At 37.8% G+C, this 27,893-nt stretch overlaps 2 protein-coding genes across 4 annotated transcripts; both read left to right on the forward strand.

Moving 5' to 3' along the window:
* Nucleotides 1-20: 20 nt before the first annotated feature.
* LOC126761262 (DENN domain-containing protein 5B) lies at nucleotides 21-8,933 on the forward strand. Of its 2 annotated transcripts, XM_050477271.1 has the most exons (19): nucleotides 21-337; nucleotides 437-500; nucleotides 576-1,087; nucleotides 1,206-1,315; nucleotides 1,986-2,156; nucleotides 2,218-2,456; nucleotides 2,523-2,812; nucleotides 2,880-3,924; nucleotides 3,994-4,200; nucleotides 5,431-5,596; nucleotides 5,656-5,968; nucleotides 6,034-6,069; nucleotides 6,127-6,256; nucleotides 6,309-6,559; nucleotides 6,631-6,776; nucleotides 6,837-6,955; nucleotides 7,024-7,403; nucleotides 7,459-7,708; nucleotides 7,880-8,933. In XM_050477271.1, the coding sequence occupies exons 3-19, from the start codon at nucleotides 685-687 to the stop codon at nucleotides 8,067-8,069; spliced, it is 4,446 nt and encodes a 1,481-aa protein (XP_050333228.1). In that variant the 5' UTR covers nucleotides 21-337; nucleotides 437-500; nucleotides 576-684; the 3' UTR covers nucleotides 8,070-8,933. The 2 variants fall into 2 exon arrangements, with proteins under 2 accessions (XP_050333228.1, XP_050333229.1); XM_050477272.1 differs by lacking the exons at nucleotides 21-337; nucleotides 437-500; nucleotides 576-1,087; nucleotides 1,206-1,315 and adding an exon at nucleotides 1,606-1,813.
* Nucleotides 8,934-10,577: 1,644 nt separating this feature from the next.
* Nucleotides 10,578-27,881, forward strand: LOC126761274 (guanosine-3',5'-bis(diphosphate) 3'-pyrophosphohydrolase MESH1). Of its 2 annotated transcripts, XM_050477308.1 has the most exons (4): nucleotides 10,578-10,675; nucleotides 10,746-10,923; nucleotides 22,147-26,325; nucleotides 27,783-27,881. In XM_050477308.1, coding segments are annotated over exons 2-3 (564 nt in total). In that variant the 5' UTR covers nucleotides 10,578-10,675; nucleotides 10,746-10,921; the 3' UTR covers nucleotides 22,709-26,325; nucleotides 27,783-27,881. The 2 variants fall into 2 exon arrangements, with proteins under 2 accessions (XP_050333265.1, XP_050333266.1); XM_050477309.1 differs by lacking the exon at nucleotides 10,746-10,923.
* Nucleotides 27,882-27,893: the final 12 nt, after the last annotated feature.

Here is a 27,893-nt window from a genome sequence, read left to right on the forward strand (position 1 = left end):
TTTTACTGCTACTGAAGTAAACTAATTTGTATGGAGAAGTTTTCTCCGATTTTTAAAAAAATAATTACATAAAAAATAATAAACGAAATAAATATGAAAATTGCATTTTAATTGATAAACTGAAATAAACAGGCGTTGTTTGTGATCAAAAATTTGGCAAAGTGAAAATGTTTATTGTGTATTTGATTAAACCGAAACGAAAGAGGCAAGCGCAGAAGAGGCAGAAGGAAATAGAAAATTCAACAATATTTGAGTCAATTGGACCAGCCACAACAACAAACCATTTGCTGCTGCCAACAACAAATAAACATAAACTACGTACGCAATATACATACATGTAAGAAAAGAAATTTCTAATTTTATAACCAGTTGGCAAATTTTTAACAATTTGTGTACTTATGTATGTTGTGCTTTGTTCATTCCTTTTTACTTGCAGAAAAATCAATATTTCCGGAAATAATTAAACAAAGGAAAATTACCTTTAAATTATTTAGAAAGTGGTGAGAAGAATAATTGTTAATATTAATACCCCATATGTAATAATTATCTTTAAAAAATCGTTCACGTATTAATAGACTACATTTGTGTCCTTGAAAATCTCCTCAACTTTGCCTGGGGCCTTAGTGCTCAGCCAAAGTAACTGACATTGCTTGGACCGTCAGTGATTTGGGAGGCAGTGTATGTATGTATAGTGATACTATGACGACGGAGAACAATATTCAACGAATGACGAATTTAATGCTTGCCGATCAACAACCACATCAAAATTCGCCAACGGGCACATCCGCGCCAACAAGCAATAATCAGCTGGCCAGTAAAGTGGTGATGAGAAAGTATAATAACAGCAGTAATAATGGTGCAAGTGGTAGTAAAAATATTGTTAGCTGTAGCCATCGCAATGAAGTTGCTTCTAGTGAGACAAAGGTTGATTGCGTGGCCACATCTCCAACTTCACCCGGTGAGATGAGTTCCCACGAACTTAGGCAGCTGAAACGAGAATCTGATCCTCAATATTCCCGATTTGCCGACTATTTTGTGATATGTGGTTTAGACTTAGATACTGGCTTAGAGCCGGATCGTTTTGCAGGTGCGTGATCAATTGTAATATACATACATATGTATAATCAAAAGCAGTATGCTTAATGTGAAACGTGCTAATTAATTTTCACCAACATTTTTTAATTCTTGTTTACTTGCTATTTAAGGTGATAATTTGCATTGTTCGCCTCTGGATCGAGCCTATAAGTCGAAGCCATTGGCACACTACCCCGAAAATGTTCCATGGAATCCCTTTGATGCACATGGTATTTGTATGGTAAGTAATCAGATATGTATGTATAACATTTTAAATAAGACTATTTGCTTGTTTGCATTAAAGAGCATCCTTCATAAATACATATGTATATCTTTTATGATCCTATATACATATGTGAATGGGAAGTAAAAAATATGCATATATGTGTATGTGTACATTGTTGGCGTCTATTTATGTACATGTGTCTGTTTATTACACATAAAGCTGACCTCAATTGATTTCAATTAAAGATTAAATTACTTAAATTCAACAGTGATGTAGATACAAGACGTAGCAAAATTTTCATATTGTAATCTACAGTCTTGAGGTAAACTACCAACAAATTTTCTTAGCAATGTATGAAGACGAAAATAAATTAGAGAAATAGTTTCAAATTCAAAGTTGCATGAAAAAAAATAATAATATTAATATGTGAAAAAAATCGCAATAAAGTTTCTTAAAGGACATATTGAAATTTCGAATGTTTACAAATAGCCTGCATGAATTCCGAATAAATAAGTAAGCACGAATATTAGTAGTGTTATTCCAGATAACCTAAAATGTTAATAGTTTAAAAAAGTATTATAGCATGGATTTAGATTTTTTATATGTGTCCCTGCCCATACAAAACATTTTGTATATTTGTATAAATATATATGTACATATATTTAATAATTTAATATGATTTCAGCTTTCACTGCCCCAAGGGTTGCGCTTCCGAACTCAGAAACATGATATTGAACCGAAATTTCACTCCTTTGCAACTACTAGAGAAGATGGAAAACGTTGTTATGGTTTTAGTTTAGTGTTCTATGAGGAAATACGGAATCGCAATATATGTAGTGCTATGCACACACTGCAGGTATTTTACGTTTAAATAATATTACAATACGATCTGATTAATAACTTTTACTATTCGGCAGTCCATGTTTATAACGGAGTTGTCAAGCGGCCAACAAACTCACTCGCTTGGCCGTGTAAGGGAGAGTCCTGTAAGTCGATCTCTTCCGCGGCATTTCAAAGTAGCCGGACAAGCACCTCAATCAGCACAAAGTTACTATGACATTGCAAAAGATAAATTGTTTGTCGCCAAAAGTATCTCACTAATATGTCAAGTTCCGTATGCATTCGCTGCTCAAGTTTTTCTCAGTAACCTTTATAAGTACGTAATTTTGAATAATGACATTTGCTTTATAAAATATTCAAAATTTTTTAATTTCTCTTTCAGAAGTCTTCCACGTCAACCAGGACCTGGTATAAGTCTCGAATCCTATGTGTACAATATTTTGTATGAAGTAATGTTGCCACAGTCTGGGAAATCTATAAGAATTTATTTGCCTCCTTCAGAGCCGCACTTGCCACCCTTGGCTGTGGTATTACAACGGCCTGAGTCAAGCACAGAACTGCCATTACTGGACTTTCCGTTACGTTTGTTATTCACATATCTTGGAGTGGAATGCGTAATACAATTATTAACCTGTGTTCTTCTCGAAAATCAAGTTCTATTGCGTTCAAATGGTACGTATATCTCTAAAACCACTCGATTTCAATACAGTTTGTAAATTTATTTGTTTACCACATTTAGATCATCAAAAGTTAATGATCGTTGGTGAGTGCATTACTTCAATTCTATTTCCTTTTGTATGGCCCCATGTGTATGCTCCAATATTACCTGCTGCCCTCCATCACTTTTTGGATGCTCCCGTCCCATTTGTCATGGGTCTTCATGCCGATTGTGAGTCCGCTAATAAGATCGGTAGTGAGGCAACACTTTGTTTTGTCGATATAGATAAGAAAATCATACAATTGCCGGAAGAGTTGCCAGTTTTTCCACATAAAATTGACTTCATGGCAGAAATTATATCAATTTTGGACAAATTCGAAATAGAAAGAGATCGTTCATATGAACCAATACTCAAAAATGGTTATGCGACACGTGATCACGACGTTATGATTAGTAGTTGCACGCTGCCGTCGGGTATACAAGCGGCTCGACGAAGCAAGGAACGCTTCAATCAATTGCAAGAGACTGTTTACACGCTGGCCGGTAGCGGTCATGGCAGCCCAACTGGTATAGATAATGGGATTGGTCATCATATCGAATACCAACCACTCATCGCACATCCCTCGAAAATCGACCATGTACCACGCATAGCAGACTTTCTTCGTCGTAAAGGTGTACGTACACAATCACCTGGTGCTGGTTCACTCAACGACGATGTCGTCGATGCAACAATGTCACCAACCAAAGCTGCAGCAGCTGCACGCAGGGACACAAAACCAACAACTATATTGTCACTGGAAGAGCAATACTATCAGGACTTGCGTATAAATAATGCGTTGCGCGAGACATTTCTTAATCGTTTTGTGCACATGTTTTACGCATATGAATTTTTTGTTATCTACCCGAATCAAGCACGTGATGAGTGGATTTCGAATCGTGAAAGTTTACAAAATTTTGATAAGTCCTCATTTTTATCCGACCAACCAGAACATCATCGGGCGTTTTTGTCTCGCTTTCTCGAATCTCAAATGTTTGCGACATTAATCGACAACAAAATCCTCGCTATGTGGGAAAAGGAGCCAGATGTAAATTTACGCATATTCGATCAGCGAGTGAAACTCCTAAGGTGACTCTTTTATATCGCTGATTTTTAGTTCCTCCATCGGTTAATCTGATTTGTTTTTTTGTTTGGTAGAAAGCGGCATGGAGAGAATATGATTTGCGCTACCAGCTATGAGCCTTGCGTTATGTCACAAGAGGCGCAACAGGTATACGAGAAACGTTTACATTGCATCGACATTGAAGTAACACCGCCCAGTGAGATACTCTCCAATAGAGCTGCATATTTTCGTAGTTTTCCCATACTTGAAAAGTCCGTGCTAAATCAGGAGTGTGCTTCGAGGTAGTGTTGTCATTGTTGTCGTGTTGTAGACGTATATATGTATGTATATATGCAAACCTTCTAAAATATACAATTTAACATGCACGAATTTCAAGGGTTAAAAATCTTCGTTTGTTTATTTCTACAACGCACACCCACATAGGCGTTTACCATTTTTGTTCATTGTGTATCATATAATATTTTAGATGCTCAAATGCTCAGCTTGTGTTAGTATAATTATACCATAAATAAAATGATAATGTGCATAGTAGTTTATAAGAGTTGTAATGTAATTAGTTGATTTTTTTTTATTTCACTCGTATTTCTAATACTAAACCAGCACTACTAAGTAGTTGCGTCACAAATCTGGAAAATATTTATTTTTAACTGCAAATCTCGGCAGATTGATATTATTTTACTATGTATTAAGAACTACTATTAATTTTTTTATGTAGTCAGAAATAATATTTGAATAGAAAATCTATAAAGATTAAAAAACGAAGGTCTTCCAATTATATTTCTGTGAACATTTATATTTTTTGTTCATTTGTTAAATTAACTGTTAATGATAATAAAATTTTAATGCGTTTTAACTATTGAGTAAAGTCATTTTTGTTTTGTTGGCATGCCAATTAAAAATTATTACTATGTCTAGTAAGTTTTTTGAAGTAGTGATATTTGTTGAATTTCCTTAGATAGTTTTTCAATTGTTACTTATACCCATAATTCATCGAATATGACCATAAAGCATATCTTTCCATATTTTTAACATTTGCCAACAATAATACAGGCAATACTTATATAAGCTGAAGGAAAATTTAAAGATGCTTTAAATGATGTCAGATAAGGGTTCAAAATAATAGCTCCAATTTTGAATTCCAAATTACAAACAAATATTAAGGATTAATGATTGAAAATTTCCATCAATGCCTAAATAAATATGAGTATACTTAAAAATAGAGAACCTTAGGCTATATAAGCTGTTACTAAGTTTTAATTTTTTTAACTAAAATAACAAAACCTTTAATGTATAATAATGTTTATTAATGAAATTTGTATTAACAGTATCTTTTTGTTTTGGAACCTTATACCCATAGAAATTTGAGTGTCCCTCATAACAACATTACCTAATAAGAAATTCTAATTGACTTACCCAACTAACTTTCAAAAATGTTGCCACAAATTCGCGTATTTTTTTCTTTTTTTTCTTTCTCGTTTTTTTTCTCTCTCGCGTAATATTTATTTTTACAGGGGCAATAGTTTGCGGCGTGTAAAGAACGGTAATAAATGGCGAGCCAAAGAAATATCAATAGACCAGAAACAGATGAACCGTCTATCAGCAAATCTGTCAACCGCTGAAGTGAGTCCGGCTTTACTGGCACAGGCTAATTGGACCTTTGTGGAACGTCTACTCAAAGTAAATAGTTCAATTTGTACTTAAAGTAAACGAATACACCAAAATTTACTCAATTTTAGGACATCAAATCGAAGACGAAACGTATGCTTTTAGAGAAAATGGGCACAGAAGCTGTGGCATTGGGTCTTAAAGGCGATGGTATTGAAGAGAATACCCTAATTGCTTCCTTATGTGATTTACTGGAGAAGATTTGGTCGCATGGTCTACAGTCCAAGCAAGGTAAATCGGCATTGTGGTGTCATTTACAGGCGTACCTGGAATTGCAAGATGCTCGAGCCAATAATAGCACTACGACGACGATAACAAATCCTGCTCCCAAAGCGCTTGGAGGTAACAAAATTAGCAGTGGCAGTTACGCCGGTACAACACCCGGTTAGTGGACAATAAAAATATAGTAAAAATTTGTCACTTTACAATAATAATATTTTATCATAAAGCACTCGCCTGGAATGTGATGCGCAAACGAATGGATTGTGAGTATTTGCACTACTAGATGAAAATAAATTAATCATAATTTTACATTTTTGCAGATTTGTCTACTTTCCAAACCGATGTCGACAATCCACCCAGTCCAAATCGCAGTCGTTCACGTGATCGTAATAAATTTGTAGGTCTCGAACAATTATGCCCCTTGCCGGAGTCATTGGAGTTCGATGTTAAGTACGTTATAATTAAATAATTTTGTAAATATTTGATGTTATTAAATTCTTAGGAATGTTCTGGCCATGGCGGATATAAAAACACACATCGGCTACACACGCGCCTGGGTGCGGCTCTCTCTTGAGAAAAAATTGCTATCGCGTCATTTTAGAACCTTACTTTCGGAGGACTCATTGCTTCGTTCACTATACAAACGCAATGCTTTCCTGCGTTGTGAAGAAGAGAAGGAACAATTCTTATATCACCTACTCACACTAAATACAGTGGATTACTTCTCATTCACCAATACTTATCCAACAACAAGTAAATAAGCTCATACTATAAGCAATTTTAAAGCATTTTGTAACCAAACACAAAATTGTATTTCCTTTTAGAGCTCCCATATCGAGTCGTGATTTTTCCATCACGTAAATATGGCTCCTATCATACTTCCAGTAATGTTTGGATAATTGTATCGGGTACTATGAATGAGACACAGCGTGTGCCAGTACCCAAAGGCTCGCTGGAGTTTATTTTTCATGTGAGTTTTATTTTCTTTTAAATCATCATTTTCGATGACAAAATTAAAATCTTAATACAGTACAAGAATCTCGGTTTATTGACAACGATGCGCATTGGCCACGATAACTCGGGACCTACGCACAAATGGCTAGTGGAGCATGTAGTTATGCGTAATGAAGTTACAGGCCACACCTATAAGTACGAAAACCCACTGTTATACATTTTTTTTTTTTATAAATTTGCTGTAACTGTTTCTAAAAACTTAGATTTCCTTGTGGTCGTTGGCTTGGTAAAGGAGTCGATGATGACTCCACCGAACGTTTACTAGTTGGACAACGAGCATCAACTAGCTCAAGGAATGCCGAGATGCCGGCCGTAACCAATCAGACGCCACCACGCACCCGCAGCCCAAGCATTCAACGGCAAGATACAGTTCCCACCTCTGAATTGCAACATCAGTTGGGCAATTGTGTGAATGTTATCGTTAAGTGGCACTATAAGCCAAGTCGCGATCGTGATGTCGGAACCTTAACGAACTTGCTTTGCGGCGATGATGGCTTAGTGAAATGCCTTGAGCGTGTATTCTTATGTGGATTTCGTTCAACTCGTTTCTTTGGGAAGAATCTTTATATATGGGATTACTTTTGTAAGTTAAGGTCATATTTTTTAACGCTGCATTGATTAATATCTTTTTTATTTAGCTAAAATTAAAGAACAATTCGAGCAGTACTTGCAACACGAACAGCAACAACAGCTACACCAACAATTGGATGACTCCGCATCTAGTATGGATTCATCATTTAGTGATGGTAGTGGCGCGAATAGTTTGCAACGGCGTGAATTGTCCGCCATTTGGCGATACTATGTACATTTAATGGACGAAATAAACGCGGCCGGCAGTCAACTGGGAAAAGATGGCAAATTTCAGTTACTAATTTGTCTAAGCTTACGGTAAGCTGGAGTGTAACACCTTTTATGAAAGTTTAGGAAAACTGAATTGTTTTCCAAAAAGGCTTTAAAATTCCTGGATGTCTATTGAAGTCAATATCAAATCATAAACAAATATTATCCATATGTGTAAAGGAATTTACTAATTACTCTCATTCTTTTAATTATATAAAGTGAACATTTGCTAACACGCATGATAAAACCCATGGCTATGACGAAAATCACTCATGAGATGTATGAAGAGGAAAGCTTTCTTCGGCGCAAAAATCTTCTAACATTTCTAATTCAAATACTCGAACCACTGGATGATTGCCACATTGTGCTAGAAAACTCAATCACTCAAGGCATTCCATCACAGTGTTAATTTAATTTTAAGAGATAATTTGCACACATGTACAATTATAAATAAGCTAGCTGTCTTGTTAACATTTAAAACAAAGATAGAAAAAGGTATGATTTTTGAAACTTTTTTTGTGCAGCTACTGATGCGAGTCATGTATTGTAGTATATTTTTGACATGAACAAAAGAACAGATGATATTTAAAATATCGTTGAAAGTTTATAAATTGGAAGTCAGATTCTTGCCGAGTAACTTTAACCAAAGACTTCAAGATAGGAGCTCGATTTTGTTTAAGTAATATTATATTTGAAAAGTGTAGATTAAAGACTCAACAAAGACATTTAAATTCAAAATTAAGAGTTGACTATTTTTGTGCAATTATCATTTAATATTTATATAAGTCAAAGCAAAAATAACACTCTTTATATTGTGTTTAAAAAAATTAACTCTCACAAGGTGTCAAATCTTACTAAAATTTTAATTATCGGTATATTGGTTGTTTATATATACTCATACTTACATATTTCCTTAATATACCAAAGATATATATTTGCTTGTTCACAAACTTATTTTCATAAGATTTATTTTATATGAGATTATTTACAAATTTATATGCCTTTTTTGTTGACTTTTGTTCCCATTTATAAAATAAGACTAAATATCATTCAATTTATTTTTGCTACGAACGATATTATTTACTTCTTTTTGAGGTGCATAACTTAGGACATACATAATAATGTACTTGCAACATTCGAATACTTAACATTTAATACTCTATTGTGTGGAATACTCTCAATTCTATGTACACAAAATTTCAAAAGCGAATCTCTGCAAAGTGTAAAGACAAAACTACATATGAATAAAATTAAAATACAAAAATGTTAAAAATTCTGTTTTGGGTAAAAGTGTATTTTTACAAATTGGTGTTTTTAAAATAATTTTATTTGCAATTTGCGCGGAACTTATTCATACATATGTACTTACTTATAATCTAAAAGCTCACAAGAAGTTGCCATAGCCATACAAGGACTATATTTTAATCGGCTAGTTTGTATGTATATCAAAACAATTCATGAGAAATTGTTGTACAATACAAGCATTTGATCCCGATTGTTCAGTTTTCTTGGGGAGAAAAGGACATGCAAAAATTTCAAATCGATATCTCAAAAACCGAGGGACTAGTTAGTGCATATACAGAACGACGAGCATGGCTAATCGACTCATCACGCTGATAACACTGGTCAACAAATTTGTAATTTTTTTTTTGTCACATGAAAATTGTGAATATACTAGGGCCACCAAATAATAATATATCAATGAAAAAAAATGTACACATCATGTTTTCTTGTGACATCAAAACATGTATTTTCGTAAAAAGTACAAAATTCAGCCACACTTACAGAATTATTTCCTAATATCTAATAGATACTTATGATTTTCTTGAATATTTGGCTTCCGGTAGGTCCCTTTTAAGTCTCCAACAACGACGTCGAAAATAAGAAAACTTTGTACCACTAGAAAGTAAATTCCAGTCGTTTAATCTAGACCTCAAAAGCTCAGCCTGTTTTTTAGACAAAACTAAATCGTTTAAATCACATTGTGTCAATAAGTGCGGTTCTTTTGAAGTTGATGGTTCATAACTTGAATCACTATCTTCAGATACCTTATTATGCTGACTGAGAACAAATTCCGGAATAGAATTCTCACTTTTTGAACTATTTGGAGGCATCGGCAAAGGCAGTTCGGCACTATGTAGGATGGGTCTCTTGGCCGAAGACAAGTTTGGATACTGGATAGTGTGTTAGGATTTGGTAGTAATACCTTTTGTTTGAGTCAAACAAAAATAACAAAAATTTACATGATCCTTTGGTTCCGTCCAAATCATTGGTATAGCAAATGACAAATGTCTATGTTCTTGTTTAGCCCAACCTAAAAGGAGCCTAACACACGTTATACAACATTTATGTGGAACCCAGGATTTGTCTTGATTCCTCACAGGAAAACCAAAATAGTCTAAATAGTTGAACAGTACTATATACTTAGTGATGTGAAATTTCGACGCTGAGATGTAAAAGTTAATTCTCCACACAAAAAAAATTTAAATTTAATAGGGTATAATTAAAAAACAGTTACTCGAAAAAGAGTTTACCTGGAAAATAGTATTAGAATGTGAGAACACTATCAACTATTCGAAGTTACGAAAAGAATAACACTGTGTCAATCCAATCGAAATACAACACTGTTACTTCGATTTTTTTTTCTATTCAAAGTGCAGGAGGGGAAATTGTTATTCGTATATTTAATTTTAGTTCAGACGCGAAATAAATCAACTGTGAATAAAAATTAATTAAAACAATCATTATAAAATTTGTCGAAGAATGTTTTCTTTTTAGTTTTAAAAAGTTTTATATTTGATTGCATTTTTCGAAAGCACAAAGTGAAATCATCGATGAAGTTAAATACGAATTATGTGTAAATTTACACAAATCGATTTTCCACGTCTGTAATAAAGTTTCTTGGAGTTTGAAAATAATAACAACAATAAAGACCAAAAATTAAGAACGCAATTCAATTACCCTAAACCCAAATAATACAAAAAGGATAAAGGTGTATATTTAGATCTATCGAAGGTAAGCACCACAATTTACTAATAAAAGACAAGGAATTGCAGATATTTTATTTGATTTTTTTTTACAAAAGCAATACATTCTCATGGTGGGCAGGTTGTAAAAGTGTTTGTCACAACGTGGACATTTTTTTCTTTGCGTGCATTTGACATATGCTATGCGGAAAATCTTTACTTGATTATCTGCAAACGTCACTAAGGCATCTCATTCTATGAAACTTCAGATTGATCCGTTTCATTATGGTAACATATGTATGTATATTTCGATTCATTTATAATATTGATTGCATAACCGTGTATTAAGATGTTCCCACAATTTGCAAATACATAGATGCATACTAATATAAACTTGCCAGGTCAAATAAAACAAACACTAAGTATGTCAATGTATCTGCTAAAAAAAATCTTCCGACATGTTTGTGCATACATATATATGTATGTATATGCATACAATGCATGTCTAGTGTATATTTACAATACACCATAAAAATCTAAGAGTATAGCGAGGGCTCAAATCTACTGATATTGTTTAAATAATTATATGTCAAAAAATTTGTAGCGCTTATCAGGTCGCCAATTCAATAAAGGTTAATTTATGAACAATACTGTGTGGATATGGAATTAAATTTGCAATTTTATATTGATAATTAGCATTGAACTTTGATTTTGATGAATAATTGTAATTTGCAATATATTGTCAATAACAACAAATTAATTAAAGGGTATTAACACTGTAGTGGGCATAAAATCATGTGCATATTCATTATTATGTTTTTGGATATAATTATTTATTTTATTTATGTGGATTTGTTTTAATGTTTACAATTTAATTTGATGAAAAATGTGCATAAAGAAATAGCTTGTTAAAATGTTGGAAATATTGGAATTTTTGAATTTTAAAGTCGGATATCTCGTAACCTAAGGGTTTGAGATACCTATAATCCCATATATTTATTAATAATTTTTTCCTCCTTCCAACGGTACCTTCAGATCGCGGCGCCAAAGAAATATGAATTTTGACATTTATTCTCAGAGCTAATGAAACAGTATCAAGATTGATCCTCAAGCGGAAGAAAATTTATTTTTCCTGTTAGTTTTATTGACTATAATAAGCTAATATAGGACCGCTTGTTATAGGACCGCTATCGATCAAAATCAAGTTTTAGTATAGAAAGCTTCTTTATTTAAGGAGATATTTTCACGGAATTCGCCATAGAATGTTTTAGAAGACAACCTTACAATCTCAGATCAGATCAATAGAGCATATAGCTACTATGAAACTGACCAATCAAAATCAAGTTCTTGTAGGCCTCATCAGTTGTGGCAAAAGTAACAAATTGTTGGAGCAATGAGAATTCTTGTAAGTTGTAACATACTAAACTAAAAGATAAAGATTCGTCATACGGCACATATGTTTTACGTTCCCAGTTGCATTCAAGAACGTGCATTAAATAAATAAATAAATAATTAAAAAATAAAAAATCAGTATGAAAGTGCATGAGACAAAATATGCAATGAATATAAAACACACAATTTGAAAAAGACGTAACTAAATAACAGAAATGATAAAGAACGTATATGTAAGTAATAAACATACGTATGTTCTTCTTCTTCTTAATTGGCGTAGAAACCGCTTACGCGATTATAGCCGAGTTAACAACGGCGCGCCAGTCGTTTCTCCTTTTCGCTACGTGGCGCCAATTGGATATTCCAAGCGAAGCCAGGTCCTTCTCCACTTGGTCCTTCCAACGGAGTGGAGGTCTTCCTCTTCCTCTGCTTCCCCCGGCGGGTACTGCGTCGAATACTTTCAGAGCTGGAGTGTTTTCATCCATCCGAACAACATGACCTAGCCAGCGTAGCCGCTGTCTTTTAATTCGCTGAACTATGTCAATACCGTCGTACATCTCGTACAGCTCATCGTTCCATCGAATGCGATATTCGCCGTGGCCAATGCGCAAAGGACCATAAATCTTTCGCAGAATTTTTCTCTCGAAAGCTCGTAACGTCGACTCATCGGTTGCTGTCATCGCCCAAGCCTCTGCACCATATAGCAGAACGGGAATTATGAGCGACTTATAGAGTTTGGCTTTTGTTCATCGAGAGAGGACTTTACTTTTCAATTGCCTACTCAGTCCGAAGTAGCGCCTGTTGGCAAGAGCCATCCTGCGTTGGATTTCCATGCTGACATTGTTGGTGGTGTTAATGCTGGTTCCTAAATAGACGAAATTATCTACAACTTCAAAGTTATGACTGTCAACAGTGACGTGAGAGCCAAGTCGCGAGTGCGACGACTGTTTGTTTGATGACAGGAGATATTTCGTTTTGCCCTCGTTCACTGCCAGACCCATTTTCTGTGCTTCCTTGTCCAGCCTGAAGAAAGCAGAACTAATAGCGCGGGTGTTGAGGCCGATTATATCAATATCATCGACATACGCCAACAGCTGTACACTCTTATAGAAGATGGTACCTTCTCTATTTAGTTCTGCAGCTCGAACTATTTTCTCCAGAAGCAGGTTGAAGAAGTCGCACGATAAGGAGTCGCCTTGTCTGAAACCTCGTTTGGTATCGAACGGCTCGGAGAGGTCCTTCCCGATCCTGACGGAGCTTTTCGTGTTGCTCAATTATGTATTAGTTTTGCGGGGATACCAAATTCAGACATTGCGGCATAAAGGCAGCTCCTTTTCGTGCTGTCGAAAGCAGCTTTAAAATCGACGATGAGGGGGTGTGTGTCGATTCTCCTTTTACGGGTCTTTTTCAAGATTTGGCGCATGGGGAATACATCTTCTTCTTCTTAATTGGCGTAGAAACCGCTTAAGCGATTATAGCCGAGTTAACAACGGCGCGCCAGTCGTTTCTTCTTTTCGCTACGTGGCGCCAATTGGATATTCCAAGCGAAGCCAGGTCCTTCTCCACTTGGTCCTTCCAACGGAGTGGAGTCTTCCTCTTCCTCTGCTTCCCCCGGCGGGTACTGCGTCGAATACTTTCAGAGCTGGAGTGTTTTCGTCCATCCGGACAACATGACCTAGCCAGCGTAGCCGCTGTCTTTTAATTCGCTGAACTATGTCGATGTCGTCGTATATCTCGTACAGCTCATCGTTCCATCGAATGCGGTATTCGCCGTGGCTAACGCGCAAAGGACCATGAATCTTTCGCAGAACTTTTCTCTCGAAAACTCGCAACGTCGACTCATCCGTTGTTGATATCGTCCAAGACTCTGCACCATACAGCAGGACGGGAATTATGAGTGACTTATAGAGTTTGGTTTTTGTTTGTCGAGAAAGGACTTCTCAATTGCCTACTCAGTCCAAAATAGCACCTGTTGGCAAGAGTTATCCTGCGTTGGATTTCTAGGCTGACATTGTTGGTGGTGTTTACGCTGGTTCCAAGATAGACGAAATTATCTACGACTTCAAAGTTATGACTGTCAACAGTGACGTGAGTGCCAAGTCGCGAGTGCGACGTCTGTTTGTTTGATGACAGGAGATATTTCGTCTTGCCCTCGTTCACTGCCAGACCCATTTTCTGTGCTTCCTTGTCCAGCCTGGAGGATCGGGAATCGCCTTTTCTGAAACCTCGTTTGGTATCGAACGGCTCGGAGAGGTCCTTCCCGATCCTGACGGAGCTTTTGGTGTTATTCAACGTCAGTTTACACAGCCGTATTAGTTTTGCGGGGATACCAAATTCAGACATCGCGGCATAAAGGCAGCTCCTTTTCGTGCTGTTGAAAGCAGCTTTGAAATCGACGAAGAGGTGGTGTGTGTCGATTCTCCTTTCACGGGTCTTTTCCAAGATTTGGCGCATGGTGAATATCTGGTCGGTTGTTGATTTGCCAGGTCTAAAGCCACACTGATAAGGTCCAATCAGTTTGTTGACGGTGGGCTTTAATCTTTCGCACAATACGCTCGATAGAACCTTATATGCGATGTTGAGGAGGCTAATCCCACGGTAGTTGGCGCAGATTGTGGGGTCTCCTTTTTTATGGATTGGGCATAGCACACTTAAATTCCAATCGTTGGGCATGCTTTCGTCCGACCATATTTTACAAAGAAGCTGATGCATGCACCTTATCAGTTCTTCGCCGCCGTGTTTGAATAGCTCGGCCGGCAATCCGTCGGCCCCTGCCGCTTTGTTGTTCTTCAGGCGGGCAATTGCTATTCGAACTTCTTCATGGTCGGGTAATGGAACGTCTGCTCCATCGTCATCGATGGGGGAATCGGGTTCTCCTTCTCCTGGTGTTGTGCGTTCACTGCCATTCAGCAGGCTGGAGAAGTGTTCCCTCCATAATTTAAGTATGCTCTGGGCATCAGTGACTAGATCACCTTTGGGGGTTCTACAAGAGTACGCTCCGGTCTTGAAACCTTCCGTAAGTCGCCGCATTTTTTCGTAGAATTTTCGAGCATTACCCCTGTCGGCCAGCTTATCAAGCTCTTCGTACTCACGCATTTCAGCCTCTTTCTTCTTCTGCCTACAAATGCGTCTCGCTTCCCTCTTCAACTCTCGGTATCTATCCCATCCCGCACGTGTAGTGGTCGATCGTAACATTGCGAGGTAGGCAGCCTGTTTTCTCTCCGCTGCGGCGCGGCACTCCTCGTCGTACCAGTTGTTCTTTTGCACTTTCCGAAAACCAATGGTTTCGGTTGCAGCTGTACGTAAGGAGTTTGAAATTCCGTCCCACAGTTCCCTTATACCGAGTTGTTGACGAGTGCTCTCAGAGAGCAGGAGTGCAAGCCGAGTAGAAAATCGTTCGGCTGTCTGTTGTGATTGCAGCTTCTCGACGTCGAACCTTCCTTGTGTTTGGTGGCGCGCGTTTTTCGCTGCACAGAGGCGGGTGCGAATCTTAGCTGCAACAAGATAGTGGTTCGAGTCGATGTTAGGACCTCGGAGCGCACGCACAACTAAAACACTGGAGACGTGTCTTCCGTCTATCACAACATGATCGATCTGGTTGGTAGTTTTTCGATCCGGAGACAGCCAGGTAGCTTGATGAATCTTCTTATGCTGGAATCTAGTACTACAGATAACCATATTTCGGGCCCCGGCGAAGTCAATCAGCCTCAACCCATTAGGATGTTTCGTCGTGGAGGCCGAATTTACCGACCGTAGTGCCAAAGACACCTTCTTTGCCCACCCTGGCGTTAAAGTCGCCAAGCACGATTTTGACATCGTGGCGGGGGCAGCCTTCATAAGTGCGCTCCAAGCACTCATAAAAGGCATCTTTGGTCACATCGTCCTTCTCTTCCTTCGGGGCGTGAGCGCAGATAAGCGATATGTTGAAGAACCTCGCTTTGATGCGGATTGTGGCTAGACGTTCATTCACCGCAGTGAATGATAGTACTCGGCGACGGAGTCTCTCTCCCACCACGAATCCTACACCAAACTTGCGGTCCTTTATATGGCACTGTAGTAAATGTCACAAGGACCTACTCATCTCTGTCCTTGTCCCGTCCATCGCATTTCTTGGACGGCGGCGATGTCAGCCTTTGTTTTTACGAGGACATCAACCAGCTGGGCAGCGGCACCTTCCCAATTAAGGGACCGGACATTCCAGGTGCATGCCCTCAATTCGTAGTCCTTATTTCGTTTGCCATGGTCGTCATCAAAAGGGGAGTCTCTCATCCGAGGCTGGTTATAGCTCTTCACTGGGAGTGTTTTTTTACGTGGCGGGTCCCAAACCCAGCGCACAACCCTTGCAGGGAATGTTTCGCCTTCTCACTTTAGCTCGCCTTCGAACGGATGTTCTTAGGCTACCCAGAAGATACTTGGTCAAAGACCGGAAGTAGTGAGCTGCTTGAGCCATGTGTAAAAGAATCGTTTCTGGCCATTCCCAAGTGAAGTCACTTGCGTGAACTTCTACACATGACTCCATCCTCCAATGGGGAATACATACAATACATAAAAACATACATACATATGTACATATGTATAAAATGAAACATATTTCTATATTATATTTTAGAGTGCCAAAAATGTAATGAAGTAAAATTTAGTGAGATTTATAAAATTCTATAGGAAAATTTTTTAAACGTTCCTGAATGTTATTCCTCTTTAATGTATATTTAAAATTTGCATTCATACAAATGTACATATGTATGTACCTTTTTTATACCGGCATACATATAATGTATCTAAATTAGAGGTATACACCATAAAACAATCACAAATATAATTACATACGTATTACCACGATTCCCACGACAGCCGGTTCTACGCACCGGAATTGACTCGGATTTCATCCGACCAAGGGCTGTTTTTCGGCGATCTAACCCCGTTTGGATCGGTGAGTATTAATTTGTGTTTGTCGTCATTAGAGCAATGCCTTGCAGCAGGGTTGCTCCGTATCCTCCTGACTCGCGCTGGCATTGAGTCCAACCCGGGCCCGGAGGAATTTTTCTGCTGCGTATGCGCAAAACGGCTTCATCCAAACTCCACCTCGGTCAGGTGTAACACATGCAATGGATGGAGCCATCTTAAGACCTGCTCAGGCCTTAAGACCCATAGGGAGTGGACCACGCGTTACGTGGCCCCATGTTGCCTGCGCAATATTGCGACACAAGCCTCTACGGCTGTGCAATCCGCACACAGTTCGCGCGCCGCGCCGCCACCCAATCCAAGTGGCCAACAAAGGACCTCCACGGTCCCTAGGAGCTCAATCAGGCAACATAACTCCCCTTCTGACTTGTCCCCCCCCAACCTTCATCCCGCTCCAATCCTCGTGCGAGAACCAACCAGCAGCTCTTGGTCCCTCGCACAGTCTGTTCCGTGTGTCAGGCCGTCATACACCGGAATGTGACATCCGTCAAGTGCAATTCTTGTACTGGCTGGTGTCATTTTTCGACGTGTTCCGGCCTGCGCACCACACGTGAGTGGAGTGACTCATACGTTGCCCCATGCTGCAGGAGTCTGCCCCGCAACTCACAACAGTGGCGTCGCCAACCAACACCCCAGCGCGACAACCGCCCCTGCGGGTACTACAGCTGCAACAAATTCCACCCACACGTCACTCCCTCACCCCCAGGATCACACACGGACACCCGCGACAAACCCGGCTACTTCAATTCAACTGCAACGGACTCCAGAGCAAGATCGAGGAGATAGTTGCACTAATGAATCGGGAACGTCTATCGATAGCTGCGGTCCAAGAAACCAAGTTAAACAGCCGCTCAGATCTTCTGAGTTGTGCAGGTTTCAACGTTATACGTAAAGATCGCGAGCGAGATAATGCTGGTGGCCTAGCTTTCATATTGCACAACACCGTGCAGTATCGTCTAATCGATGTAGACATCGACCCCAGGGATACTACCCTAGAATGTCAGGGTATAGCTATCCGGTCAGGCGATGTCGAGCTCGAAATATTTAATATATACATCCCTCCAGTTACATGTATCCTGTTGGGCAACACCCGAATATAAGTGCGCTACTTCGTGGTGAAAACCGTTTGGTACTAGGCGACTTTAACGCGCACCACGATCTTTGGCATTCCTGCCTGTCAAATGATCGTAGGGGGATGGAGCTGGCGGAACAGATTGACGATTCGACATTCTGCACAATGAATGACGAAGCCCCCACCAGAGTTATGGGCACCTGTAATAGCTCGCCGGACATTACCATTGCTAGCGGTGGTCTGATAAACAGCATAACCTGGCGACCTATGCTAACTCTTGCATCAGACCATCTGCCCATAATTATTTCGATCGAGAAGCCTCCTGATTTTGTTTCTGTGGACAACCGCACCTACTTTAACTTTAACAAAGCTAATTGGGTCGGCTTCACAGAATTTACTGAGAGCACCTTCAACGCTCTACCCATTCCTACGGACGTATGCGTTGGCGAACGTCAATTCCGCAAGGTGATCGCAGCAGCTACCGCTCGCTTCATACCGGCTGGAAGAATAGCGGAAATCCGCCCCAATTTCCCAGCCGAAGCAGCCGTTTTAGCTAATGAGCGCGACACCTTACGCCATGCCGATCCCGGGGATCCCCGAATACGGGATCTCAATTTGGAGATTCGGCGTATGGTAAATCAACATAAGCGGACGAAATGGATAGAACACCTGAAGTCCTGCAATCTCTCCACCGGAGTGAGTAAGCTTTGGGCTACTGTCAAAGCTCTGTCTAACCCGAAGAGACATGACGACCGAGTTGAAGTTCAATTCAATGGTCATGCCTCCTCGGACCCGAAGAAGTGCGCGAGCTATTTTAGCCGGCAGTTCACACTGCACCCTTCGGTAGACAAAGCTAAACGATGTGTTAACCGACGGCTGCGCAAAATGCCAAACGACGGCGCGCCACTTACTTTCACCGGTGAGGAGGTTCAGGGTGTCATCAAAAAAGCAAAACCCTCCAAATCCATTGGCCCTGATGGAATCAACATGCTAATGCTAAAGCATCTAGGCTCGACGGGAGTAGAATATCTCACCAAGGTACTTAATCTGTCGCTGACCACTCTTCAAATACCCGATGTGTGGAAAGTCGGAAGAGTGGTCCCACTACTGAAACCTGGGAAACCCGCCAACAAAGGGGAATCTTATCGACCGATAACTCTCCTCTCCCCAGTAGTGAAGACACTTGAGGCCTTGCTACTCCCGACCTTCACTCACCACCTGAGCCTAGCCAGCCACCAGCATGGATTCCGAAAAGTGCATAGCACCACCACAGCACTTAGCGTCATAAACGCCCAGATAGTTCGTGGCCTCAACCAGAAACCACCCTGCGAAAGAACGATCCTCGTAGCGTTGGACCTGTCAAAAGCCTTTGACACGGTCAATCACACAACGCTACTGCAGGACATTGAAACAACTACGCTCCCTCCAGGGTTAAAGAGGTGGACCATGAACTACCTGAGCGGTCGCCAGTCATCCGTATTATTTCGAGGTAAAACATCTAAACTGAGAAGAATTAAACAGGGGGTTCCGCAGGGTGGTGTCCTCTCCCCACTACTGTTTAATTTCTACATGTCGAAACTCCCACAACCACCAGAGGGAGTTTCCATAACCTCGTACGCTGATAACTGCACGATATTGGCGTCGGGCAATGGAATCGATGGCATGTGTTCGAAGGTAAACAGCTACCTCTCCGATCTTTCTCGTTTCCTCACTGCACGAAATCTTACACTCTCCCCCACCAAATCCACAGCGACCATTTTTACCAACTGGACGAAGGAGTATAGACTTGAGCTTAACATTGCAGTCGACGGCGTCAAAATTCCGACTGTCAATAATCCTAAGATTTTAGGTGTAACTTTCGACAGTCTATGCTCCTTCTCTCCGCATTCGACCGCGATTATCGCCAAAGTACAGAGCCGCAACAAAATCCTCAAGTCGCTAGCCGGCAGCACATGGGGAAAAGACAAAGAAACGTTGTTGGCAACATACAAGGCAATCGGCCGGCCGGTCCTCAATTACGCAGCGCCCATATGGTCGCCTGGATGCAGTGGCACGCAGATGAGGAAACTTCAGACCTGAAAATACTGCACTCCGGACCACTACAGGATGTCTCTTGATGTCTCCGATTGAACACCTCCATAGTGAGACCCGGATGCTCCCGGTTAAGGAGCATAACGAACTCCTCTCCAGGCAGTTCCTGCTGGGATGCTTTCGCAGAAATCACCCCTGCAGCCATCTGCTTGGAGCGGAACCGCCTCCTAGGAGCATCAAGAGGTCATTCCTGGATTACGTCGACGACGTCGTACAGTACGCCGACCGGACTTCGGACGCAACTAACTTTCGACAGGTACTGACCGCCATTCACAGCGGAGCCATCAACACCTTCACCGACTCCCTTCCCGTGAATGGCGTTCTTGGAGTTAAACCACCACCCATCGCAGACGAAGAGCTCCAGCTGCCGCGAGAAACGCGTGTGACCCTTGCGCAACTTCGTTCTGGATACTGTAGCAGGTTAAACTCCTACTTATCCAGAATAGACCCTGACATACTCGATGTATGTCCTGCATGCAACGAGTCTCCGCATGACACTGACCACCTCTTTGCATGCCCCACAAACCCTACCCATCTAACACCCTCCTCCCTTTGGTCCGACCCCGTCGAAACAGCACGTTTCTTGGGCCTACCGTTAGATGACCTCGACGACAACACAAATGATATTTACCATCCCAACGGGGATTGAATCTCCGTTAAAACAACAACAACAACGTATTACCACATAGATAGATATGTAGATAGAGTGCGTAAATTATTCGTCAAACCTACAAACAGTAGCTCGTGTGCGTAAGATTTGAATTTGCTTATCAATGAAGTGTTGTAAATGAGGTATCAATAAATGTACAAACCATTCCTTAAAAAGTATTTGTTAATATTTTTGTCTCGGAAAACGCTACAAAGCTCAAGGTAGTTAAAAATTGCTAATATTAAGATAACCTAATTGATTGAATCAAATCAATTTGGATGGTTTTATTTTGGAGTGAATCATAAGTAAATTGTGTTTATTCAAAATATTTAAGTTAATTTTTTTCATAGTTCATCGTTTAAATTCGTGAATTACGTTGGCTACGTGGCGTGACTGTTTTCACTTAGCTTATCGCTATTTTCGCTCATCCGCTGTTTTTGGTCAGTGCTGTTTTCTTTATTTATTTTTGTTTTGTTTGTTTTATGAACGTATACATATACTATACGAGTACGTATGTATTTAATTAGTAAAAATCAAACATGTAATATCTTAAAATTTGCTTTCATATGCGAAGAACAAATTACCTGTTTTGATGATTTCTAAGTAATTCAACCAATTTACCTAATTTTGGGTCAACAAACTTTTGCCATATTGACCTCTTGACTAGATTTTGCTTAAAAAAACTTTGAACTATCGTGAAGATGAAATATTTTTTTATTTTATTTGGCTAAATAGGACAGAAATTTACTTCACAGAATTATTAAAAGTATACCGTGCTGGCCTTTGCTCAGACCATAATTTCTGTTCGGTTCCATTTCCGTTGTTGCGGCGGAATTCCGCCGAGTTGGCAGTCCTTGGCCGGGTAAAAATCCGGGTCCGTTCCGGTTACGTAGACCCGACTGTCGTGGGAACCATTTTCAGCTGCAATTTCCACCTGAATGGGACCCTCCTTGACTATTAAGACCTTTACTTACAGTGTTCTTAATGCAGCCGGTTTACGTAAGCGTAAACCAAAACCATCTCGGGATTATCGCGTTATCAACCCAGTGATAAGATTTTTAAATTTCAACGTTACAAATGCTTAAAGTTTATACACTATAGAACTATACACGACTATAGAACTATACACCACTATAGAACAATAATTTTATGACCAAGAGTAAAAACATATGTTAACGAGATATTTGGTTGCTTTGTCATCCGGCTAGCATATCCTTGACTGGCCCGGGCAAGCTTTCCATTTGCAGATAGGATATGTTAATTTGCTATTTCAAAATATCTCATAACGCCTCCTTTAATTTTTATATTCATTCTACCTTGTTTTTGGCTGAAATATTGGATGCCCTCCCTCTAGGCCGGCTGTGATTATTCCTAACATGGAAACGTTACATCCTACAGCGAAATTAATGCAAGGACTGCAGTTTGCTGCCAGCAAGCATCGTACACAACTGCGGAAAGATAATGAGACACCCTACATAAATCACCCTATAAATGTGGCAACAATTCTCGCTGTGGAAGGTGGTATCTCCGATGAAAATGTACTCATTGCTGCTATATTGCATGACACTGTTGAGGATACCGACACCACATTTGAAGAAATCGAGCAACATTTTGGCGAGGAAATTTGTGAAATTGTGCGTGAGGTCACTGACGATAAGACATTGGAGAAACAAGAACGAAAACGCTTGCAAATCGAACATGCGGCAAGTTCAAGTGAGAACGCCAAATTAGTGAAATTGGCGGATAAGTTGGACAATCTACGAGATTTAGGCAGAAAAGCGCCAATCGGTTGGACACCTGAGCGTCAAGAACAATACTATGTTTGGGCTAAGAAAGTGGTGGATAATATGCGTGGTACAAACGCAGAGTTGGAGCGCAAATTAGATGAAATTTTTAAAGCTAAAAAGCTACTTTAAAATATACTTTCCAAATAGATATCGGTTTAATTTATTAATTCTTAACTATTTGTTGAATCAAATCTTATTATTAATAACCGAACGCTTTTTACTAGATACTGAAATTGATTCGATTGTATTACGTAATTTATTCCTACGTACCATGTTATGTACATTTATCTTTAACTAAGTTTGTTTACATTTTTAAGCCGCTTATCAATATAAAAACGTATAACGGAAGAAGACTTACGTTGATATCATACTACCACACGTTGCTTTAAGGTCAAACAATTTTACGATTGATAAAGATATAAGAGTAGCCACGTGCACTCTTAAAAAATGCAGCGTAATCTACTTATGTGCGAATTACTGACAGTGAATTTTCCGTTGTATCTAGAAATTTTTAATTTCACCCGTTAGCCAAGGGAAACTTTTATGCTTTCATATCCACGGGTGTCTACACATATTCTTTAGTGGGCTGAAATGTGTGTCATGTATTCAATGCGTGCTTCTTTTGATGTGCTGAACACAATGAGCGCGACAGACTGCAAACGACATCTGTCAAATATTAAAATACACAAGTTCTTAAGGACACAGTTATTGAGGCAGCTGCACAACTACATAACTGTATCCATAAGAACGTGTGTACTTTAATATTTGACAGATGTCGTTTGCAGTCTGTCGCGCTCATTGTGTTCAGCACATGACTGTCGTTTCTATTTATATGTATGTATATGTACATATGTAAATAGGGATATACATACATACCTGACAGTAGATTTGTCTATTAACGCTTATTAAAGCATGACATACGTAAATAGGTTAATATTAAAAAATTAAAATAGTTTGTGATTATATAAACAAAAAATTAAAAAAAAAATGATTTAAAACGTTTCCAAAACATACATTTTCAACATTTAAGAAATAAAAAATATATCGTTTATCACATTTGGTCTCATGGCACATATTCTACCTACTATATTTACATGAATTAAATACTATTATAATGAACTATTCATACAGTGGAAATGTTCTTTACAAATAAAGACAAAAACGTTATTACCGGTATAATAATAATAATAATTTTGAAAATGATTGACACAAATATTGGTGAATAGAAAAAGAATAAATTTTCAAAACCAAAACCGAAAAAAATGTTTTTAGCTTTAAGACTTATTTAAAGACATGGCGAAAGCTAGAAAATACTGCCAGCCATCCATTAAATTTCCTAGCCAAATGGATGCTTCAAGAATATTTCCGGTGATCCTTTTCCACAGCAAGTTTATCGTTGGTGTTTAAATATGTTGTTATATTCCTTTTGTTTTGGTTGGGGATTGAAGAATTCTGTGAAAAAGTTCACATTTTTATTTTCGAATTCTGTCATGTCATGATAAACTTCACATCATTTCAAACCCAATTGAAAATAATGTTTGATTGTTAAGAAAAATCGTACCCCGCATCGCATACATATATTACATACATACAAATGTATGTGCATGGATGTTTCTTTTCTCTTTATTTTTATATACATATGTTTGTAGTGATAAAGAACATAACCAATGAAATAAGTTTATAGTCTCCTTATTAACCACATTTTTTAATGAATTTTCGAGCCACAGACTACATTTGGCTGTTATTATCATTTCAAACAATTCATATAATTGTAGATAAAAAATACTCCAATTTCCCACGGTGCTAATAGTATATGTATACCATATGATTTTTTGGCAAACTCACGCGTTTAATAGATACATAAGTATGTTTCGTGTACGCACTGAAAGCAACAATATCGACAACACACATTCATACATATATGTATGAATAACCATAAACAAATTAATGCACGTACGTATTAACATATTATGACGTGTATGTTGGCACAATTAAACGATTAAAGAGAAAGAAAATACAATAATATTGTATATATGTACATATGTATGTATGTATGTTTAATAAAACTAAGAAAATGCTGAAAGCACAAACTAAAATTTTGGTTATGGGCGAACAACAATATAGTATATGTATACCAGTGGTCGGCATTTCATAGCAAAATTTTGCAAACTAACTTCACACGTACGCTTACGCTCTATCGTTCAGTCGTTGTCGAGCCAGCAACGAATTAACATCACGCAAGACTATAGCGCAAAACCAAATATGCCCTGCGAGAAATATTTTATGATTCTAAATGCCTTTGGTGCCATGCAGTGCCTTTTATGTTCCACGTCTTTTAAAGATAATAGGGAATATATCCTTAAAAGACATTTTGTTAATTTTCATTATACTCTTAATTATTTATAAAATTTGCTTAATTTTAATTCAAATTTCTCACTGGACTACTTTTTTTCGTGCTCACCAACACAGTGACAGATCCTCTCATGCCGACCACTGATGTATACTTACGTGGCGTAAATGTAGATAGACAAAAATTTGAATTGAATGAGTCAAATGAGATAACATTATTACTTTTTTTGCTTTACAAAAACTGTTTGCCATAGTTTTACTGTAGTGTTACTTCGAAATATGGCATTCATTAGATACTTATGTAAATAAATCTGATGTTAGGAGCACTATTTACAAATTGAACCGGTGAACATGTGAGTCACCTGTAGCACCATAAAAAGCAAGAAAAAATATCAAACGTAGTAAATGCATTTTTAACACCCAAAACAAAAATGATAAGCTTTAAACGGAACAGACATTCCTGATCACGCCACGATCGTGTCAATATCGTGGTTGCTTTTTGCATAGTTGAATGGATTTTTGCCGGTCGGTTATGACTCGGTCGGCAATCACTAATTATTCGTCAACACGTTCGACGACGTCGCTGACTATTTTACTGTTGTTTTGTTTGTCAACTGGCTGATCGTCGTGTTCACGATCATTACCAAAACCAATATTGTGGCTCTCTTGTTACTCATTTTTGCAAATAAATGTATTACGAATAAGTAAGCCAATATATACACACAAGCTTATATTTATTAAATAGAAATGAGAGGAAATTTTAACTTTATACTTATATCCACATACCTACAAACATACCACGTATTCACATAGATGTTATAACCTTTTTTGGTACATACATACAAACATGTATATTTATGTAGGTTCGCTTCTATATGCAATTGCCGCCTTTCTATGTATCGTCCAATTCACTAACTCATCAGAAAGGGCCGTCAGTGCTGTTTCACTGTTGCTAATGTCCACTCGCGTTGTGCTGTTCGTTTTGCCCACGATTGACTTGAGCTTTAGCAGTCTTACATTTCACCGACTCTAGTACGTGTCTATCTAAATACATACTTACACAGGCAAGCCATTTGAAAAAATTATTGGGCACTAGTGTGAAAGCAATTGAATTTAGTTAAGTTTTGGATTGTACTCTTTCTTCTACGCAGTATTATAAATTTAGACAATTTTACACAACCAATAAAATAATAACGAAAGTATTTCACGTGTTTTTTGCAACAATATAAAAAATATCAAACTATATAACAAATATAGTATTAACAATACAGAAGTGGAAACATTTTCATCAAACTGAGTGACCAGACTATTTATAGTAACAATTGTGACGTTCAAGCAGTGACAGCATACATACATATGTATTTATTTACATCGCAATACGCCCGGAAAGTAAAAAGGTACAATAAATAAGTATTTATTATTTTTCAACGTTTGTTAACCACAAGCATTAAAAAATCATAATATTTATCAGTTAACTTCTGAGAAAGATGTGAATTGTGTTCTGATAACATTGTGGGGATTCCGGCTATTTGACAATTGCAAGATGCATATTGAATATTATAGTTCGATTTTAAGTTAACTCTTTGATAAATTGTCATAAAACAAAATACTTAAGAAAGAAACTAAAATTATTTGACAGTTGTAACTGAAGCAAAACATGATACGATTAAAAGATCTTATTGAAGTATTCAAAAATTAATAAATAACACAATTTGACAGTATTTTAAGACAATTCATAATATCTTCATAAATTTATATCTCGATAATCTAAAAATCTACATATCATCCGATGTCTTATGACAAAAAAACTAAACAAATTTTTATAGATTAAAAAATACCTATGTATGTAAACTCTGCAATTTCTTAAAACCTTCAATTTCCTCTTAATAATATACATATGTGTATTATAATGATAAAAATACGACTGACTTTCAACTTAATTATGCATTGCCAAGCTGCATTTAAGTAACTTTTAATAAGCTCGTCTAACGAATCTCTATATTAAGCACTTTTATATAGAACCACATACCTCATCCAATACATACATTTGTACATAAGCAAATACATATGAATAAAAATACCCTGAAATTGGAATAAACACATATTTCAATGCCTACGAATAAGTTTATATATTTACTATTTGTACTTTGATTTTGAAAAAATAGGGTACTTAAAAGAAATTTGGCATAATTCATTCGACATGTAATCAGATAATCTATGTATAGCACAGGTGTAAAATTTAAAAAATAAGTTTTTTTTTGATATTGTGTTTTGTTATTGTTCCAAAAAATCTATACAGCAAAATTTCAATTGGCTTTGAGGTCACACTTATTGGGTGAAATTAGAAATAACTCCCCGAATTATTTTGAACTATTTTTGTTACAACAAAAACTGTAAAGGAAATGTAAGAAGTATGGGTGGGAAAATGTTGAATAATGTAATATTGATATCTTTATCACTTTGAAGCTATGTAATTTATATAATAGAAAAGGCGATGAAAGCTAACTTTAAATAGGATAATGGTGAGTTTAATATGTGTATAATAAGACTTCGCATTATTAGACTTCCATTATATTTTTTGTAGATATCACCTACCTTACATAATTTCTACTTTATATTTTAATATGTAATTTCGTATTATTTTAGGTCTAGAGTTATTATTTATCTTTTAATATTCATATGCAAATATATTTAAAAATAAAATTTATTTTAAAAAATATAACTTTTAATAGCTCTTATATAGTAAATTTCTACAATATTTTCCAAAGTGTTAAGTAATTTTTATACAAAACTTAAGCTATTTCTACAATCATTTGTGCTAAGTTAAGTAAGCGTTTTTACTCTTTAATTGCAGGTCATTTTAATTTAAACGCGCAAATAAAAAATAATATTGCGACACAAGCACAACTACTGTTTAATTACCGCATGAGCATTGAGAAATCACCGGAGCTACTACAATTGCTTT

Source organism: Bactrocera neohumeralis, chromosome 6, assembly GCF_024586455.1.
Source record: "Bactrocera neohumeralis isolate Rockhampton chromosome 6, APGP_CSIRO_Bneo_wtdbg2-racon-allhic-juicebox.fasta_v2, whole genome shotgun sequence".
NCBI lineage: Eukaryota > Metazoa > Arthropoda > Insecta > Diptera > Tephritidae > Bactrocera > Bactrocera neohumeralis.

Coding starts and splice junctions, on each gene's coding strand:
- LOC126761262 (XM_050477271.1), top strand. CDS start 685: ATGTATAGTGATACTATGACGACGGAGAACAATATTCAACGAATGACG. Junction 2,157..2,217: donor GTGCTATGCACACACTGCAG/GTATTTTACGTT, acceptor ACTATTCGGCAG/TCCATGTTTATAACGGAGTT. Junction 5,597..5,655: donor TTGTGGAACGTCTACTCAAA/GTAAATAGTTCA, acceptor ACTCAATTTTAG/GACATCAAATCGAAGACGAA.